The sequence below is a fragment of the Cervus canadensis genome, chromosome 18 (genome assembly GCF_019320065.1).
Source record: "Cervus canadensis isolate Bull #8, Minnesota chromosome 18, ASM1932006v1, whole genome shotgun sequence".
Classification (NCBI taxonomy): Eukaryota; Metazoa; Chordata; class Mammalia; order Artiodactyla; family Cervidae; genus Cervus; species Cervus canadensis.
In genome coordinates, this window is record NC_057403.1 from 18,915,434 (window position 1) to 18,936,401 (window position 20,968).

The 20,968-nt window shown below is 51.4% G+C and overlaps 1 protein-coding gene and 1 non-coding gene across 3 annotated transcripts in view; one reads left to right on the top strand and one right to left on the bottom strand.

Annotated features, from left to right (window-relative positions):
• ARHGAP35 (Rho GTPase activating protein 35) overlaps positions 1-20,968 on the top strand; it is a 114,198-nt gene that overhangs the window by 86,470 nt on the left and 6,760 nt on the right. For both annotated transcript variants that reach the window (XM_043437944.1, XM_043437943.1), the window contains 2 exons: positions 14,155-14,232; positions 15,720-15,851. In XM_043437944.1, the coding sequence (XP_043293879.1) occupies positions 14,155-14,232; positions 15,720-15,851 (210 nt within the window). The remainder of the gene's footprint in view (positions 1-14,154; positions 14,233-15,719; positions 15,852-20,968) is intronic.
• LOC122421886 lies at positions 8,043-8,149 on the bottom strand. The gene has a single exon (XR_006263687.1). It is a non-coding gene; the product is annotated as a U6 spliceosomal RNA (small nuclear RNA).

Here is a 20,968-nt window from a genome sequence, read left to right on the forward strand (position 1 = left end):
GATCTGCTCATGCCATTGTTAGATCTCTTTGCTACAAGTCCTCTTGGGTTGGGTTAGTTTAGGCTTCTGAGTTTATCTCCGTTTTCAGGAATCCTTCCCTGAATCCCTGCCCTCCCGCTGCCCCGGGTGGGGAAGGTGTGGCTGCTGGAAGAGCCAGGAGGCGCTCCACTGTTGTCGCCACTCTGCTTCCTCCTGGTCACTTTGCTTCTTTGTTTCCTGCGATCAGAGGGCGGGGAAGTAGACTTGTTAGGACTTAAAGGATGAGTAGCACTGAAGTGATCAAGACCAGATCACAGCCCTCCACTGAGGACCTCAAGAGTAGAGCCTGCCTCTTCTTTGACGTCACCTGGCATAGCACCTGACATACTGTAGGCACTATGTTTATTGAAGGAATAAGTGATATCTTTTGCCCTGTGTACTAAATTAGTTAGATTAGGGGAGATAACGAAATAATCACTAGATACAAGATGAATTCTTGAGGATTAATCCTTAAAGATTTCTCACTGGTGAGTCTGTCTACACTTCTGCTTTTTTTGCTGCTCTCTTTCTTTGCCCAGGTGAAACAGAACGCATGAGGTTTTGTTTCACCCTTGCAGCAGCTGTAGAGTGCCGCTGCCGCAGGAGCCGTCTCTGGAGTTTGCTTAAGTATTTGTTGTCCAAGGGACAGTTGGAGCAGGGAGCTTGGGGGAGAGCAGATTCTCAAAGCCCTGGAATCTATGGCCTGAAGGACTGTGCAAGTTTATTTTTACTTAGAGGTGCATAACCTGGAGACTATGGATAGGCTTCTTGGAGGTCTGTGAACCCCTGAAATTCAGTGTAGGGATTGTACGTGTGTGCATACACGTGCAATGGGGCTGAACCATAAGCTACAGTCTTCATCAAGCAATCAAAGTGAGAGGAGTCTCCTCCTCCCCAAGGGTTAAGGGCTCTGTGCAGCCCAGTGGAATACCTCCTGTCGCAGCTGTAGTACATTCACTTCAGTTCAGTCGCTCAGTCCTGTCCCACTCTTTGCGACCCATGGACTGCAGCACGCCAGGCCTCCCTGTCCATCACCAACTCCCAGAGCTTGCCCAAACTCATGTCCATTGAGTCCATGTTGCCATCCAACCATCTCATCCTATGTCTTCCCCTTCTCCTGCCTTCAGGCTTTCCCTGCATCCGGGTCTTTTCAGATGAATCAGTTGTTCGCATCAGGTGGCCAAAGTACTGGCGTTTCAGCTTCAGCGTCAGTTCTTCCACTGAATATTCAGGACTGATTTCCTTTAGGATGGACTGGTTGGATCTCCTCGATGTCCAAGGGACTCTCAAGAGTCTTCTCCAACACCACAGTTCAAGAGCATCAATTCTTCAGCACTCAGCTTTCTCTGTAGTCCAACTCTCACATCCATAAATGACTACTGGAACACCCATAGCTTTGACTAGACGGACCTTTGTTGGCAAAGTAATGTCTCTGCTTTTTATTTATTTATTTATTTGTCTCTGCTTTTTAATATGCTGTCTAGATTGATCATAGCTTTTCTTCCAAGGAGCAAGTGTCTTTTAATTTCATGGCTGCAGTCACCATCTGCAGTGATTTTGGAGCCCAGAAAATAAAACTCTGTCACTGTTTCCACTGTTTCCCCATCTATTTGTCATGAAGTGATGGGACCAGATGTCATGATGTTAGTTTTCTGAATGCTGAGTTTTAACCCAACTTTTTCACTCTCCTCTTTCACTTTCATCAAGAGGCCTTTAGTTCTCCTTTGCTTTCTGCCATAAGCGGTATCATCTGCATGTATGAGGTTATTGATATTTATCCCGGCAATTTTGATTCCAGCTTGTGCTTCATCCAGTCCAGCATTTCTCATGATGAACTCTGTATATAAGTTAAATAAGCAGGGTGACAGTATATAGCTTCGACGTACTCTTTTCCTGATTTGGAACCAGTCTGTTGTTCCATGTCCAGTTCTAACTGTTGCTTCTTGACCTGCATACAGATTTCTCAAGAGGTAGGTAAGGTGGTCTGGTGTTCCCATCTGTTTAAGAATTTTCCACAGTTTGTTGTGATCCACACAGTCAAAGGCTTTGGCGTAGTCAGTGAAGCAGAAGTAGATGTTTTTCTGGAATTCTCTTGCTTTTTTGATGATCCAGTGGATGTTGGCAATTTGATCTTTGGTTCCTCTGCCTTTTTGAAGTCCAGCTTGAACATCTGGAAGTTCACGGTTCGTGTACTGTTGAAGCCTGGCTTGGAGAATTTTGAGCATCACTTTGCTAGTGTGTGAGATGAGTGCAGTTGTGAGGTAGCTTAAACAGTCTTTGGCATTGCCTTTCTTTGGGATTGGAGTTATCACTGACCTTTTCCAGTCCTGTGGCCACTGCTGAGTTTTCCAAGTTCGCTGGCATATTGAGTGCAGCACTTTCACAGCATCATCTTTTAGAGTTTGAAATAGCTCAGTTGGAATTCCATCACCTCCACTAGTTTGTTCATAGTGATGCTTCCTAAGGCCCACTTGACTTCACATTCCAGGATGTCTGGCTCTAGGTGAGTGATCACGTTTTCGGCGTCTCACCTCCATATTACAGATTGAAGATAGATAACCCTCCTGGGTGCTGGAGCTTACTGACTCCCCCAGGTTTACCTCTCCCCTCAGGGAGATGGCGTAGCCCTCATCTGTCCCACCCTGTGCCCGCTAGGCCCAGACGCCCGTGGCAGGGCGCACTTGCCCGGGGGTGGTACACAGTCCCTCAGAAGACACCACCTGGGCTTTCCTGGAGCTGCCTCCAAAACCCCACCAAACTGTAAACAGAAAATGGCTGCTAAGTGTTCAAGATAAGTACTGTACGTACATCTTCAGCTTTATAGCTAACTCAGAGCAACTTGCAGTGTTGCCCTGATGGGAGACTGCAGGACAAAAGGCCAAGCTCTTACTGGAGCTGATTTCCTACAGCTGTTGGGGAACTCCCAGGTTGCTTAATCTAACTGGGAAATGGTCTTTATTTAGCCCTGGCCTTCAGCACGGAGCCTTGCACAGAGGGGGGCCAGAGCGGCACCTGTGGGCCGCGGGCAGGTGTGGCCCTGAGCGCCTTCCTTCACTTCTCGGAGTCTCCGTTTCCGCGGCTGTGAGACGAAGCTGCAGATTGCTTCCTTGCAGAGTTGTTGTGTGTGGGCATGCCACCCCCCCCCCCCCCAGCACCTCGATGTATTCACAGGCCTGGAAGCTCTCCAAACCCTGCTTAGGGTTTATGTAGAAGTTCCATTACATAGGCATAATTGATTCCTTATTGACCTTTGGTGATTGAGTTCAATCTCCAGCCCCTGTACCCTGCTGGATGTTGGGGGTGGGGCCGAAAGTTCTAACTCTTATAATCAAGGTTTGGTCTTTCTGGTGACTAGCCCCCATCCTGAAGCCATATAGGTTCCCCCTCTCAAAAGTCACCTCATTATCATAAACTCAGGTTTCAGACAACAAGGGGCTTGTTATGGATAGCAGAAGACACTCCTGTCAGGAAATTCCAAGGGTTTTAGGAGCTCTGTATCGGGAACTGGGGACAAAGACCAAACAGGTACTTCTGGGTTTTCTTTGGCTGGGCTTGGGTCTTTGTTGCGTTTTGCTCCAGCTTGTCTCGTTGCGCGAGCAAGGCGCTGCTCTTTGTGGCGGTGCTCAGGTGTGGCGCACAGGCTCTGGGCACTCGGGCTCCGTTGCTCCACGGCGTGTGGGGTCTTCCGAGACCAGGAACTGAACTGTGTTCCCTGCACTGGCAGATTGTTACCCACTGTACCACCAGGGAAGTTGTATTTCGTTTTATACCACATTGCCCCTGCCCTCACCTCCCCACAGGGTTCCTGCGTTTAAGACCTTGCCGGTGGGTTTCCTCTGCCCCCTGTGGACACTGAGGGCTGACCTGACCAGTGACTTCAGGCTGGGAAGGAGCAGGAGGAGGAGCCCAGCCCTGGGCCTGCGCCTCGTCAGGGTGGGGAGGACTCTGCTCTTTGTCTCCCTGGGGCACCTTACTCTTAGCTTTTCTCCCATAACTTAGAGGACAGTGTTCATCTCACAGTAGCACTGATCCCTTTTATAAAGAGAGGAAACAGAAACCTTCCTCTGTACTCAGGCGGGTAAAGCTGTGAGCTTTATAGCATCAGACTGAACAGATTCACGTTTTACCAAGTTCCTTCCCTCTTGGGAAACAGCTGCCCTAAAAAAGCCTCCATATTTCCCTCCATATTTATCATAGACACTTTCTCCAGCTCTCGTGGAAGAGAATTGGCGGGTCTAGAGCTGTTAAATCTAGTTATTTCCCTGCAGTCAGCCTGGATCTCTGTAATTCTGTCTTGCAGAAAAGGCGGCTAATTTCAGTAGAGATCCTCCCATCTATCACTGTAACAGTTTAATAGGTGCAGTTACAGCTTGAACACACCAACAGGCTTTATGTGAGTAATTGCCATATTTATGCTGCTTTGAATTGATGATAAAGTGCTAAAATATGAGGTATGTGGTTTCATATGCTGTGGTTTTATGGGGGTTCTGTGTTACTTAATCCCTTCCCTCCTCTGATAATTCCAGGTTTGTTAGCTAGTTGCTTTCTCATTATCCAGATAGTTTTAAAACAAAGCTTTCTCCACCTTTTTTGACTATTTCCCATGTGCTCGCATCTCACCACTCTCCTGTTTTCTCCTTGCTTATAAGTTAAACACAAGTTATTTGCATTCCAGAAGTGCCTCCTTGCCATAAAGGCAGGCAGCTCCACTTTGGGCTCTTCCAGATAAGCAGAGTTCACAGATTTCCTCAGGACCCAGTGCCCTGATCGGAACATCATGCCCTGGCAAGCTGCCTGGGGAGCCCAGCAGCCAAAGAGAAGCAAAGCCTGTTTCACATAGTAGTCCTGCCCTTCCATCCAAGACAGAAATGATCTGGGTGGAAGCCCAGGTCTCTCCGAGACAGTTCCAGCAGGCCTGCCTTGCCTGGCTGTTCCCACCACCCTTTCCCTCCATTCAGCGGTGCGCCTCGGTGGAAAGGCCCCTCTGCCCTCCGCTGAGAGGCGACGGGACGAGTCAAGGCCATGTGCCCGACAGGTCGTGCAGCAGGCCATTTTTGAGGCGGCCCTGGGAGCAGCACCTGCTCTCACTCCCCTTCTCCCCCTGGTGGTGTGTGTGTGTGTGTGTTGGGGGGGGGGCGGTGTTTCTGTCTAGCTTCCCGGAAGGGGCGCAGCCCTCTTGGGGGGTTCCCAGCCAAAGCCATGCCACTGGCCTGACCTGTAGAAGCGAGCAGCCCAGATGGGGACCACACCTGGGACAGCCAGTGGCTTACCCCGAGAGCGCGGGGATTTGCTCAGTCGGTCCCCTCAACTTCTCCAGGCAGTGGTAGAGGCAGGAGAACCAGTCCACAGAGGAAGGTGGGACCTGGGCGCCCTGGGTCATGACGCACCTTCTCCGCACCGACCAGACCTCAGACTGTCTCCTGTATTCCATGAGCAAGGAGGGCCTGCCAGGATGCCTTGAAGCGCGAGGCTGGTCGAGAACAAACAACTTGAGTCCACTTGCTCCCTCTCTTCAGCCAGAGAAACTGCGCTTTCATTACCAGGCATGCATCCCTCCTTCCGTCCTTTCTTTGGATAGTTACCGAATGCCTTCTCCAGGCACGAGTTACTGTGCCAAGTCCAGGTGCATAGAAGGGTAACTGAGAAACATGCCCCTTCTCTCCTGGGGGGCCAGCATTCAGCAATCACACAGCTGTCTGGTGACTTTCAAGTTGCACCCAGCGCTGTATAGAGAGAGTACGCAGGTAGTGGGCGCAGTGGTTGAACCCAGGCTCTGAAGCCCGGGAGTAGTCAGAATAGGAGGATACAGCTCACAGGGCCGCCGTGAGGGTTGTGGAGATTCTGTGTGTAAAATGCTAATCACTGGGCCTGGCCCAGCATGTGTGTTGCATAAATATAAGCAGTTTTATTCTCCTAACTGACTTATTCTGGGGGTCAGGGGAGAGGGAGCAGGGTTTAGCCAGTCAAAAAAGTGAAGGCAGAAGATGAAGGAGGAAGTCTCCGAGGCAGTGGGGGCTGGGGGTCACACTAGGAGGCCTTGACAGGCCAGCATGATTGGAGTTGGGTGGGAGGGGCAGCAGGGCCAGGTGTGGTGCAGGCCCCCAGGCCACCTGTGGACAGCTTTCTACTGTATCCTGGACGCAGAGTGCAAGGATTGTAGGCTTGCGGAGACCATGATCAGATTTTCTGCCAGTGTTACAGGCTTCTAGTCTATGAAGTGTCTTTTCTTAGTGAGGAAAGAGGCCAGGAAAGGAGGGCCACTGGGCTCTGATGGGTGCCATCTTTGAACCTTTCATGGTTTGTTGAGAATCAGGAACCCGAAAGAAGTTCACCTGTGCCCTCGTTAATGCTTACGAGGAATCTGCCTGTGACCTCAGGGGCTTTTCTGCTGGGGGTCCTGCTGTGGACTGGAAGTTGGCATTGTTCCCACGGAGGTGGTGGTGGTGTGTTGGATGTACCTGTGTGTTCGTGCAACTGTTTCTTTGCTGGTAGCTCAGTGTTGAGTCAGTGAGGACCCCCCACCCCACCCTCAGCGCCAGCTCCGCGCTGTGGTGGCACTAGCTCGCCTCCGAGTCACACTGCCGTCCCCCACGCCACTGGGCTTGCATGTGCTGGCAGAGTCACACTTGGAGCCTGAAGGAGGCTCATGTTCCTAGTTGGGGCTCCCAGCTGCTCTTGCCTTTGAATATCGGTGGCTGCCTTGCAGAGTACGCTCCGCTCCCCTCAATTCTAGGTCACACTCCTCTCCCCCTCCATCCTAGGCTGCCCAGAACCAGCAGTATGCACTCTGGGCTGGCCCAAGGTTGACTTTGTCATGGTGGTTTTCTGCAGCACATCTACTGGGGTATGCATCTTCTTGAAAGTCAGGGACAGAGCCCCTTGCCAGGTCGGAGCAGGGCCCAGATGCCCTCTTTCACAGTGACTGACAGTAAGCACACGGGTAGCTTACAAAGGATCAGCCAGATGCTAGAGCCATATGATGCCCCAGACCTGGTGTGATATTTTCATCTTTTCCCCTCCAGGTCTCTTCTCTCCCTTCTTCCTCAGCCTCGAGATTTATGACACGGCTGTGTGTACATACAATGACGTTGGAAATTTATAACGCCACAGTGCCCGGTTGTGGGGCTGACACCCGATCAAGCTGTCATAATAGACTGCCGGTGGCATTCTGTCAGGGGGAGAAAGGAGGGGTGGCCTTGCCAGAAACAGATCTTGACTGACTGGGAATTACCCAGGAAAGACCGCTAACAAAGGGGCGCTGGCGGGGCCAGAGCGACCTTAGTGTTCAAGGAATAGAAGAGCCAGAAAATCATTCCAGGCACATCCAGAGCAGGAAGGCAACAGGGGACCTCGTGGGGCTGCTTTACTGTGCCCGGTAGTGGAACTTCATCGGAGGAAGAAAGCGCGGACACTGTCCGTTGGCTGCTGTCGGTCAGAGAGGAGGCGGCATTTCTTCTCTGGCTCTCCCTGCGTCTCCTCCAACTGACAGATGAGAGCGCTGAGCGGGTGTGAGTGAGGAGATGACTGCGCGTGAGTGAACAGGGGAGGAACAGAGAAACCTAGCCCCAGTGAATCCAGCATTTATAGGGTAAAGCCTACAAGTGATACTTAAAGGATAAGGGAATAGGGAGTTAACATGAGAGGGAGGAGCCCAGCATTTAAATGCACAGTCAGCCAAGACGAGTGAGCCAGCTCCCCCACCACACACCCAGCTCTCTGGCCCTGGGCTTAGCCTCTCTGAGCTGCTATCTGCTCTCTGTAAAATGGGGATAAAAATAGTACTATTTACCTCAAAGAATTACTGGGTGGATTCACCATGATGATTCTAGTGAAGAGCTGAGGAAAGTGCCTGGCATATAGTAAGCCCTCAGCAAAAGTTAACTGTTATTTTTATTGTTTTATTTATTTATATTAGTTGGAGGCTAATTGCTTCACAACATTTCAGTGGGTTTTGTCATACATTGACATGAATCAGCCTTGGAGTTACACGTATTCCCCATCCCGATCCCCCCTCCCACCTCCCTAAAAATATGGAACACTTCACGAATTTGCGTGTCATCCTTGCGCAGGGGCCATGATAATCTTCTCTGTATCGTTCCAATTTTAGTATATGTGCTGCCGAAGCGAGCACTATTTTTATTGTTTTATTATCATCGTCATTATTTCAGTGTGCCGGCCATTTGTGTTACTTGCTCTTCATACCTGTAATCTGAGTATGCATAACATCTCAATAGTCATTCGTAAACAGCCCCATTTTTGATGAGGAACCCGAGGCTTAGAGAGGTTGAATGGTTTTCCCCAGTCACCCAGCAGCTATGAGAGAGCCAGGATCAAAACTGAGATCACATGCGTAGAGACTGTTACACAGAATGAAGTAAATCAGAAAGACAAAAACAAATACCGTGTATTAATGCATATATGTTGAATCTAGAAAAATGGTACGGATGAACCTATTTGCAAAGTAGAAACAGAGGCACCGATGTAAAGAACAAATGTATGGATACCAAGGGGGAAGAGGGCCTGGGATGAACTGGGAGATTGGGACTGACATGTATACAACTATGTATAAAATAGATGATTAATAAAAAATACTAGATGTTGAAACTTCAACTAAAATCTTAATTTCTCTACTAAAAAAAATTGTAATATATGGTGAAACTAGTGTAACTTTGTGCTATTAAAAAAATTCTATTTAAATATTTAAAGGAAAAATATTTGAAGTAAAAAAGAAGCTAATGCATGTTTTTAATATCTGTCTGCCAACTGGCCTGTTTCGGCTGAGTCCTCAGAGCAGGCCATGTCTGCAGACAGGTGCTGCTGTTGCAGCTTCTTAAAACGTAAAGAAAAAAAAAGACAGGCGTTATACAGTGGGCTTTACGTAAGTTATCTCATTTATTCCTTACAGTTGTCTCCGAAGGTGAGGTTAATCCATCATAGACTCAGAGGAGCAGAAGTTAAGAGTCAGCATCCGGGATCTCCCCGATGGCACACCTCAGGTGTCGTCCACCACTTAGATCATTAGGACCTTAGCTCCTGCCTTAGCCCTGTGCCAAGACTTCATTACACTCACCTGTACAGTGCAAAAAAGACGAAGGAAACACAGTCACCCAGGGTCTCACCGCTAGTTAGTGGCTTCCAACCGAGATGCTCAGCCGCACCCTCCATCGTGGGGGGTGCTGCAGTGGGAGCCTCAAAAGGAGATAGGCTGTAGAGATGCTGTTGGCATTTGACCCAGAGTGGGGGCTTCTTACTCTGTTAGAGAGGTCAGCCCTCTTCAAGACAATTTGGACTTGATGCTCGAGGGGGTTCCCTGAGTTCTCAGCAGCCCTCTGGCCTTGAAACTTAGCCTGCCCTAGGCTTACCTCTTGGACAAGTGAAAGAAAAGGAGAATGGTCTATTAGCCGCATTTCCTTTAACTACTAGACTTGTCGTCTAGTAGTTAAAGCCTGTCTGCTGTGGGGTATTTTAGAGCATTGGCAACACCGATTAATTTTTTTTTTTAAGGACTAAAGTGCTGAGTTTTATATCTAAATATAGAAAGTGAAAAATAAACAAGTCAGAGCTTGTCTTGGAGGAAGTATTGATTTGTTGCTAGAAAGGAAACTCAGGAGGAACTGAGTCCTAGGGTGTGTGAGCAGGGCTGAAAGCCTAGCCGGGGGGGAGTACAGCAAGACTTGAGGCCCAGAGCGCCGGTGCTGAGCAGAGGTACTTGGGATCCAGGAGTGGAGAGTTGTCTCAGGAGATGGGACACATACCGGGACAGAGGGTGGAGTCTCCCCCTCCGTTTCCAAGCTCTTGCGAGTCCCTTGTCCATTTTCCTGGTGCTCCTAGCGTGCCAAGTGCCACAGGCACCTCAGCCGCCGGGACAGGGAGGTCAGAAGTAAAAGGCCAGTTCTTAGCCCCGGGGGGAACGCCTCACGGCTGCCATTGGTGGGTCCTCTAAAAGGTTGTGTGCCATCACCGACTCAGACATGAGTTTGAGTAGGCTCCAGGAGTTGGTGATGGACAGGGAAGCCTAGTGAGCAGGAGTCCATGGAGTCACAAAGAGTTGGACACGACTGAGCGACTGAACTGAACTGAACTAGCCTCTGGTCAGGGAAGTACTTTTGAGGAGGACCACGGCTTGCAGCTCTGTGAGTGAGCTCATCCGCCAGATTGAGTGCTCAGTAAATATTGAAAGAAAAAGGCCTCTTTGCTTTTTTTGTCTCTGATTTTTTAATATTCCTTTGAAAAATCATATGTGGCCGTGGTTTAATAATGTATAAAAACCTTGGTTATGAATAAAAGGCGCCAATTATACTTTTTGGAAATGCTTCATTCCTAAAGTCTCTGGTATTTATTTTTCCTTGTGTATGCTGCCCCCCCTCCCCAAATATTATTGAATCATAGATTTTTTTAAGAGTCGGGAGGACTTGGAGGCCTGTCCCATCTGGTAGAGCGACAGGGGTCCTCAGAGCACGATTCCCTGACCAGCAGCAGCACCTGGGGACGTGTCTGCAGTGCAGGTTCTGGGTCCTGCCCCCAGCCAGCAGAATCTGAAATCCTACAGGTGCAGCAGCCTTGTAATCTAGATGATAACGAGCCCTGATTCTGCTGCATGCTCAAGTTTGAAAGTGCGTGATTTAAAACACCGCAGTAAAAAAACTCAGGCTCCGGAAGCAGGTGGTCTTCAGATTGCAGTTCACTAGCTCTCTGACCTTGCGAGTATTACTTTACCTCTTAGCCTCTGCATTCTCATCTGTAAAATGAGATTAGTAATAATCTCTCTGAAGGGGTATTGTGAGAACTGGTGTAGAAGGGCATGGTAGGACTCAGCATTGCGTGCCTCACATACAGTACGCATTGAGTAAATGGTTGGTCGTTATTAACTGTCTTCTCAGACCAGGTAGTAACCTTTCTAAAAAAAAGCAGCATCCCAAACAGATGGCTGTCCAGTGAGAAGGGAGTTCAAAAGCTCTGGCCCTTCATAATGAGTGACAGCTGTAGCTAAGATTATGTGTTGAGAGACTATTTGCTTTCCTGTCATTCCCATTCTAGTCGTAGCTCTGTTCTCTAGAATCATTAGAACAAGACTGTTCTTCATGGAAATTGTTAGATTTTTGAAGACAGCAACCTTGGTGGTTCTGAGTTTTATCTTCTTTTATTCACACAAGATTAAAAGATTCCTAAAGAAACCAGTGGAACTCAGTAAAAAAAGAAGAAGAAGAAAGAAGCAGGGCCTGTTCCTGAGATATTGGGTCTTTGGAGATGTCTGGTATATAGAGATGCTTCAGAGCTTACGGCTGAAGCTTTCTCAGTTGGACCTCTGGCCATGGAACAGACCTATGGCAATGCCAGGAGGTACTGCTCTCTGCCGGCAGGTGTGAGCCAGAGTCAGCCCCGGAGCATTTATGGGCGGGTCTCTGGGTCCCGGGATGCACGCCGCTTGGGACCCAGCATCTCTGTGTGGGGGTCTGCTCCAGGCCCTGGCCCTTCTCCTGCTCTGGTCTCGGGCTCCTTGGCGAGCTGCCCTCCTCACTCTGCCCGGCCTCCAGGTTCTCAGCTGTGTCACTAGCCCTCTGTCTCACTAGCATTCTGTGGTTAGCCGTCTGCTCTAAGCTTTCTGTTTTTATTTTATTGATGTCTAATGAATAGCTGCGAAAAGTTGTTCTGGCCAAGCAAATGATACCTTTCCTCAATTATGCCACGTTGTTGTGTAGGTCAGTGGCAGAATTGCTGTTTTAAAGTGGGATTTCGTAATAGAAGCATGCGTCCAGATTACAGGAGATACTAAGGTGGTAATTAGCTGGTGCTGAGGAGCTGGCCCTGCGTTTTCAGGTGCTTCCATTTTTCTCATCATCCATCCAGTGATGTTTCAGCAGGCCCGCACCTCTAATGGTTTCCAGATAGCTAATTTGCAGTGTGTTTTCAGCCCTATGATACCGGGCAAGTGGCCATTAGGAGACAATGCCGAGGATTCCTGTGCACAGGTTGCCAGAAGATTGTAAATGGACTGAGGCTGTCAGGATCTTATCTCTGCCATTCAGAGAGCTCCTCTCCATGCTGGGGCTCGGGCACTGTGGACATGTCCGTCAGGACTTTTGAAGCTCCCATGTCTGTACCGTTTTCTTTGTATTCAAGAGGGGCTGATATTCAGATAAAGAGAGAAGTGTAGTGATTTCTTTTCAACCTAGAAGATGAAGATTTGAATCTGTTGACATATATCCAGGGCTTGTCAAAATGTGGATGATTTCATGTTGAAGCATGTGACGTGTGTTACCTGAGATTTGCAATAGGTAGAAAGTTTTAAGTGTCTGAGAATAGTGTAGAAAAGTCACTGAGGAAAGAGAATTAGTGTAGAATTACTAACGGTGGATGGTGAGCAGGGGCCATGCTGACCTCTGACTTCTAGAGGGGATGGACCATCTCAAAAGCTGCCCAGAATCCTGAGGGCCTGTGGGCTTCATGGAGATGTGGTGTTTCTCTGGGGGTGGGGGCAGAGGGGCCTGTGGCCTGGGTGCCAGCCTGATGGTGGATAAACAGCACGCCCCTTCTGAGTAGTGTGGGGGCCCCGAACTGAGACCACGCTGCCACCTCTTACCAGCTGTGCAGTTTAGGGCAAGGGCTCCCCCTTTCCGAATCCCACTTCTCTCATCTGTGTTCTCTCTTCATCCAGTAGCTCCCGCGATCAAGGGTTCAGGATTCGATGGCATCATCATTAAATGAGTGGTGGATGCGGGGAGCGTGTAGCCCAGCGCACAGCATGGCAGCCACGCTGGAAATGTTAACTCCCAGCGGGAGGCGTGCAGTGATGGGGCTTCTTGGTAGCCAGTCGTTGCCCGGTAGGGTGTCCTTGAGGCCGGTCCGTTAATGCCCTTGTCTCTGGGGTGAAAGGGCCCATGTGCAGTTAACTGCTTTTAGGCCAAGGAATGATGACTTTTGTTTTGATGATCTACAGAGTTCACCTGCTACCAATCTAGGACCCCAGAAACTGACTGCTTTTATCTCGCCCAACGCGTGCCTATCTAGAGGTGTCAGTTACAGTGATAACCGGGGCCTGGTCCGCTCTGCCCTGCCCGCACTGCCTCCTGGCTGCGGCCCTGGCTCCGGATGCTTCCGCAGTGCTCCGCCAGCTCGTCAGGGTCGCTCAAAACCATGATCTCCAGAAAGGACCCCAGGCTGGTTTGACCACTGTCCTTTAGACTTCATTGTCCTTTAGACCATAGTCTCAGGGGTGCAGAGTGGACTTTCCTTCCTGGAGAGAGGGAGAGCCAAGTTGACCGACAGCGCCTGGAGTCACTGCAAGCCGCACAGTTCTTCCTGTGCCGAGGGGTCGGGGGAATCCACTCTGCCTTGAAACTTTATCTCCTCCCACATTGTTATTTAGTTGAATTTTACTGTTTTTGTTGTTTTTTTTTCTTACTTAACTCTGCACACCAAGTAAGTTCCAGAAGGAACAGGAAAACCCACTCTAACCATAACAACAAATGAAGACATCATAAAGAAGGTCTTATTAGGTCTTGAAAACCTAACATTTCTTAATTATGTACGTCAAAAAAAAATTCAATACACAAAATTTGAAGACAGGTAATGAAAGGGGGAAAAATGTAAAGATAAAGAACAGTAACGTAATTCCTTAATATTAAGTACAAAATGAGGAGAACCACTCCGTTTGAAAATGAACAAAAACATGAATAGAAAATTCACAAAGTAAGAAATACACACTGGACTTCTGGAAAAACCTAAAGGATTAACAGTAGATGATTTTTAAATTATTGTATACTGTGTTATCTTTAAAATTATGTTATAAAAGAATATTTAATGGTCAGGTTCACAAAATAGTTTGTAAGTGAAAAGGGTGGGTTAATATTATTAATATTATCTCTATTAAAATTCCAAGGTAAATATCAAAATGTGGACAGAAGTTACCTTTGTCTGATGTGTTTCGTATTATTTTAGTTTTTACAAAACAAATATTTGTAAACTTTAAAGTGAGAAAGGAAAAGGGCAGGAGTGGGCCGAGGCAAGATGAGTGCCCACACCCCGTTCCTCGCCCCAGGGGGGCCTCGTGGACCCCCTGCTTCTCCCCTCAAGCCCATCCCCCTCCTGCTCTGCTTTCCACTTGTGCTTCTAAGGCTCCTGCCTGTTTCTCCGCAGGGCTGAGCACTGAAGGTATCTACCGGGTCAGCGGTAACAAGTCAGAGATGGAGAGTCTGCAGAGACAGTTTGATCAAGGTAAGGCCACAGCCAGTCAAGGCAGACCCACTGCCGGTGGAGCCCCCCGGGGTGCTCATGCCACACAGCCCCAAAGCCAAGGTGCTGGCTGGGTGGCTGAAGAGGAGAGAGTGTTTGGCCCCTGTCAGCAAACAGAAGCATCCGCCCCGCAAACCTGCTTCAGCCAGGCTGCTCCCCTCTCCACCATCCACAGGCACTGTTGCAGCCCCCGGCACGGGCCTCATTCACCGAGACCCAGGCCTCGCTTCCCTCGGGCTGGGCCATGCAGAGGTCACGGCGGGCACATGACTCAAGGTTGGGCTGAGATGACAGTCCTGTGGTGTTGGCAGGGCCTCTCAGCCGTAACTGCCCTCCCCACAGAGTCCTGCAGGAGAGAGGCAAAGCAAGGGGAGCATCTTGTGATGCGCTGAACCTTGGGCCCGGGGCTCCCAAAGCTGAACGCTCTGCCTCCTAAGCTAGGTCAGATCAGAGAGGCTGAGGGCCACATGGCCACATCCTTTCCACCCTAACCCAGTTCAGTTAGGGCTGAACACACTGGGAGGAGAGGTCACACCCACCAGTGTCAGACACAAAGGAGCCAAAGAGTAAAACTTGACAGATGCCACTGGCTAGAAAGGAAGGTAAGCAGATCAAAGTGGGGTCCAACTTAGCATGTGACCGGGCCTCGGGAGACCCAGCCAGGCGGCCTGTGCAAGCCTGCATGCCCAAGCCACTACCCAGTGCGTGGTGGGAGCAGGCATCGCCCCCCACCCCCAGCACACAGCTCCACAGTCTCCACTAGCCAGAGGTGGGAATGGAAACGTGTGAGTCTTGAAGGATCGGAAGCACAAGGTCAGGATGAGGGCAGAGCCACACTAGATTAGACACTTGTGTATATGCCAGGATCTGCAACCCAGGATATACTCCCAAGCGGAAACAGTCGAGATCTATCAGTAGATGATTTGTTATAAATCAGAAATGCAGTAAAGTATGGAAAGAAAAATTAGAGACGAGTTGGTGGTATCATAAGCTGGAAGGAACCAGCAGGAGGAAAGTAAGTCTGGTTGCCTGACCACCACAAGGAGCAGGGTGGAGATAGCAGCCAGGGTTGCTGGTAGCATTTCTGTAACCTTCCAGGAAAAGTGATTCGGCTTAGGGGGAAGCCTGCTCCTGTCTCCCCAGGTGGAAGGTAGCAGCATGTCCAGGGCAGACAAGAGGGGATCCGTGCCACAGAACGGGGGTATAGCTTCTCTGCCCAGAGGCTGATCTGGGCAGGTTGGGTGTCAGCATGTCTGTGAGTCTCAGAACTTTTTTTTTTTTTAGCAGCACCCAGGGGTGCCACCTTCTGTCCAGTCTGTGATGACCCTGAGTCCCTGCCCAGGCTCCAGGCTGGCCCCCGGCAGCACCCCTGGTTCTCCAAGTTTCTCTTGCTTGTTCCCAGAGCCAAGTGTTCCTTGCTTTGGCACAGCCTCGATTGTCCTGGCCTCACTCTCCCAACTTCCTTTCAGATCACAACCTGGATTTGGCAGAGAAGGACTTCACAGTGAATACCGTGGCGGGGGCCATGAAGAGCTTTTTCTCAGAACTGCCAGACCCCCTGGTCCCGTACAACATGCAGATCGACCTGGTGGAGGCCCACAGTGAGTACCCTCTGCCCGCCGCAGGTGGGCCCCTGGCGGCACCCCAGGCCCACTCTGTTGGGCAAGTGGGGGGGGGTGGGGGGGCGGTGCAGCAACACAAGAACAGGTCCCGCCCTCAGAGAGCTGACACTCTGACTCCTGGAACTGAGGCTGAAGGACATAGATAGGAAAGAGAACCAGCAAGATGGCGCCAGAGGGGCTCAAATCAGACCCCAGCCTTGACAGAGGTGCTTCGTCCTGTCAAGAAAGCTGCAAGCTGCCTGGAAGCTCCGTAGTTGAGAGCCTGGTTTTGATGACAGACTTGGGGAAAAACCTCGCTCCTTTGCTTGTTCACAGTGGAACCTTCCTGGCCCTGAGTGTCCTAGGTTGCCATCCCTGCTTGCGTTTATGAAATGAGACTTGGAGAGGCCTGGAGGCATGGCTGAGTCACGGACCTCTTTGGTGGAAGGCTGTACTGGCCTCTCCCCTCCTCACTCCGTCTCCTCCCAGCTCTCCTGAAGGGAAATGCACACGTGGTCTGGGCCAGAGAGCCTCTGGAGGGACGGGGACAGCTGCAGTGGCCGCTCCGGGCTGCAGAGGAGCACCTCTGCTTTCAGTGGTCGTGGCACACCAGCCTGCCGGCTCCAAGGACTCTTTCTGCCCTAGCCGGCCTCTCTCTGGGGGCCTCTCCCACTGTGGGAACCCTGCCCATGGGCATCCTTCCCTGGACTTGATGTAGTGCTGCAGGGGGCCTGACGTCTCAGAGCTTTTTCATGGACTGACAATTCCAGACTTTTTTAGCCAGAGGCAGCTGCTGCTGTGCAGCCCAGGAGGGGGCTGTGTTGCTCAGACCCCAGGACCTTAGTCTCACCCTGCTGCTGCCCAGGTCCAGAGACGGAGCTCTGAGCACACACGGTCTACTCACAAAGCTGATGGTGTGGACAAAACCTGGGGGGAGGCCACAGATTTGCAGGTCTTCAAGTCATGGGTCGTAGACTCTTGGCGGTGCTGATGGAAGCCCAGCCCTGAACTGTGGGAGGGGTCCCCGTCAGAATCTGACTGTTGGCAGGGCTGCGGGCCCCAGCGTCACTGTGCTGTGATCTGCCTCTCCCATGATGTTTGTTTCCAGTGTCTTCATAGTTTATGCACGCCATTCTCAGCTGCTTCAAGTCCTTCACAGCCACTTATGCAGGTCCACAGGGATGGGCAGAAGCCCTGGCAGAACAGTCACGATGTCCCTTGGCCTGCTCAGGACGGGAGGCTGGGTCTCTCAGATGAGTTACGGCGTGGGGACAAGTGCTAGCTTCTGCTCTGGTCTTGCCTTCCAGAGATGAAGGTCCTCCCAGCACTCACTCACTCTAGCAGGCTCCGGGCTGGCTCGGATGTGAGACGCATGGGAGGCCTCGGTCCGGAGCCAGCTCTCTCTGCCCCTCGGCCAAGCCTCTCTGGGCTGCAGGTAGGAAGAGAAGGTATTAGCTGACACCCAGCTTCCCGGGAGCCTGGAGGTTGCCAGTAGGGTTTGTCTTGACTTGGCGCCATCTAGAGGCCCGTGGCATCCTAGCACCCCGCAGAAAGAATTCCATTGTTTGTGCGGGAATTGCTGACATGGCATCTTTTTGTTTTTGGAGGGTCACAGGGGGCAGGAGAGGAAGGTGTCACTGATGGGGAATCAGCTGCCTTCCTCCAGCAGCTTCCGCCGGCATCCACTCTGAGGAAGCGAGCTGCTTGCTGCTCATGCAGCCTGGAAGAGGGTGGAGATTTTCCGCTTCCTCTTCCCATTGTGTGTTTCCTGTGCCCCACGCTAGTCAGCTGGAGCTCGGTTATCTTGAGCCTGGTAGAGAGGAGCGTCTCTCACTAACATGGCACCTCACAGCCAGAGTTGAGTGAGCAGTGGGGCTGTGTGTGTCAGAGCTTAACCCCGACCGGGCCGTGCTGGAGTTTGTGGTGAGGGACACAAGGGAACAAAGATTCTCAGGCCCCAGAGTAGCTCAGCTCAGCCTGGCTGGGTTTCCATGGCAACATCAACTTGACCAGGCCTTTCCACTTCCTACCTCAGCGCTGTCGCGTCCGTGTGTGTTCAGGGCTTGGAGACGGTTTCAGATCCTATCACGGCAAATATCAAGGTCACTATCAGATTGTTTTGTACACTCCAGAATTTCACAGCAGCGTGAACATCGCTGAAATTGTGGCTACAAATACGAGACTTCTGTAATTATTCACCAGTTATCTTCTTGCCACATACAAGATGCCATGTGGGAGATTGAGAAGTGAATAGCAGCCACAGCTTGCACTGCCAGGGAGTGGCAAGCCGGGCGTGACCTTCTGTGCCAAGACATTTTTCCTGCCTCCCCAGTGCTCATTTAAGTTCTCTGCCAGATGGCGAGAAGCAAGCCAAGCTGGAAGGGCAGAAAGTGCAAAGAGGGAGGGAGAAAGGGATTGGGCCATAGTGGAAGAAATAGCCGCTGAGCTTGACTTCAGAGAGGACCAAGATTTCAGGAGACAGTAAGAGGGGCCTTGAATTCTCCATTCTATCTTGTCCTCACAGTTCAGCCCAGCCTTCAAGAAACAGTATCACTTATTCCTGCCCCACAGTCTCGCCTTTTCGTCTCTTGACCACCCCACACTCCTGTCCCGTGTCTGGAATCCCTCCAGTCCTGCCAGTCCCCACACCCCCTGTCCTCTGTCTTCTGTGCTGGCAGAGACCCTCGTGCTGACTCTGTCTCAGGCCAAAAGGCTCTGAGCTTAAGGATCCTTGCCCTCCGGGCCTCATTATCCCGCATAACTGCTTGTGAGTTCTGTGTGCACATTATAACCTGTGGAGACCAGTATTCTTCATTGGATTGTCCAAGGGATGGGGGCTCTCTAGCGGTCCAATGGTTAGGACTCCACGCCTCTGCCAAGGGCCCGGGTGTGATCCCAGCTCAGGGAACTTAGAGTCCACCAAGGGAAAAAAAAAAAGAGATGGTCAAAATATATGACTCCAGAGGGTTCCAGATGCCGGCGTATCGTCTTGCCCTTTCCAGCTGCAGACGAACAGCTGAGGGCTGGAGTTTCATAAACGCCTGACTTGCACGGTCGCTGGTTGGATCAGCCTGGCTGCTCGTCGGGCCGGTGTTCTTGTGCTGCCTTGGAGGGCCCTGCTTCCGCTTGTCTGTCCAGATAGCGGCTTAAGAGCTTGGGGCGCTCTTGCCCCTAGCGTGTGCCAGGCCTTGTGTGGGGCAGGGCCAGGTGGCAGTGGGCAGACACATGTGCAGACCCTGCCCTCATCTGATGGGTCAGATACCGTTGGGCAGGCAAGGTCACACCTCCAGGAGAAAGGCAGCCTGACGCTTCCATTCTGGGCCTCGCAGAGTGAGAATTCAGCCTCAGAGTGGTTTGGTGCCATGGGTGCCAGCGTGTGTCACGGAAGGGGGACCCGAGCCGCTGGTTTGCCTTCTTGATGGTGTGGATGTGCCAGGTGGTCAGACTCCATCAGGGGTTTTCCTCGAGGACTGAGCTGAGATTCCAGCCTGGAGCCTGGCTGAGAGCCAGAGGTGGCGGTGGGGTGACACGGCCAGGGCGCCAACAGTGTCCGGGATTGGGCCCCTGACGCCAGTTCGTGTGACCTTGGACCTACTACTCTGATTTCTTGGAGCCTGGGTTTTTCTGTACACCGCGAAGGGTGTGGCCCCTGGCTCTGTCCTCCTCTTCCTCCTGAGTTATTGGGGCCTGAGTTCCACGTTGCCTGGTCTCTGTCCAGACTTCGTCTTGATTCAGCTGACCTCAGAACGCCTCTCCTGATGCCATCTCAGTTGATAGACACCTACTTTCAAAACTACAGTATGTGAGCTGAGGAGGCCTGAGCCCTGCAGAGCGCCTCACCCCTTTCGAAGAGGATTGTTGAAGTTGGCAGGGGCTCAGAGCCTGGCGGCAGGCAGGTGATCAGAGCAGGGGTGCTGAACTTGGAGATGGAACTGGGTGCCCCCCTTCCCCCTCACCAGCCCCGTGGCCTGGCTGTTACCTCTTGGGTGGGCTTTCTCAGGCGGCGTGTGGGACACACCGGCGCCACCTCCCCTTGGGTGGGGGTTTCCCAGAGAGCACCCATGGAACATTGCCCCACCGACATTCCAGCCCTTGGGCGGCACACCACTGGTGTTGGGACTGCCGTGAAAAGACTGCCCGGTGGAGCCCACAGCGGGTCCCCAGCACTGCGGGGCTTTGCTTGCACGCCGGAAGTCAAGTCAGGACAGGGCAGAAGGCTGTCCTCGAGGTGGCCGTGTTCCGCGGGGCAGACACGGGGTCCGGCCCTGCGCTGGGAGGCCTCCCGTTGCTCCCCTTGCTGTCCTGCCTGCCTCCTGCCAGGGTCTCGGTGCTCCCCGGCTCTCAGAGCACCTGCCCGCGCGGCCAGCAGGGAGAGTGAGACGGTTTGTCTCCACACTCCCAGGGCGCGCGGCCATCTGGGTCCTGCTCAGGCACCTTGCTGAGGCACTGCGCCAGGAGGCGAAGGGAGGCTGGCATGCCTGAGGGTGGTCCTCGAATTTCCATTCAAGCAGGCGCTGTAATCTCCACTTCCCCCACCCCTTCGAGGAAGAGAGAGAAGGGGCAGCCGTCCTGTTGCCCAGTGGATAGGAAGGAGAGGGACATCCCGGGCAGGCAGTGACATTATTGGCCCCGTTTCCTGCTTCCAGCAGGAAGGACGGGTGAGGCCGGGCTCTTACATGAAGGTGCTGCTGCTCAAGTGCTTGATTAAAACAAACACAGCTGTGTTTTTGTCATGCAGGCACCTAGGAGAGGCCCATGCCAAGCTCGCATCTGGAAGAGGGCACAGTTGGTTTATTAAGTGAGACTCCGCGCCATGCGCATGCTTCTCATGTTCTCCGGGACAGTTGTTATCCTCCCAGCCCCGCTCTCACCCTGAGCAGTTCACTGCTTTGCTTTTTATTGAAACTTAACAGTGAAGGATTTTGAAACTCAAGGCCAGACAAAAAAAAGTGTGCCCTTGACGTTGAGCCCTTAAAATAAATTTGGGTTCAGAGAAACGAAGCTGATAATGGCAGCACATAATTAGTTCCTGTGGGTTTTAGGTTACTAAAACACTGTTTTTATCAAGCCACGCTCTCAAGTCTAAACATTTGCCGGTTTCCTGCTCTCAGTAGCTC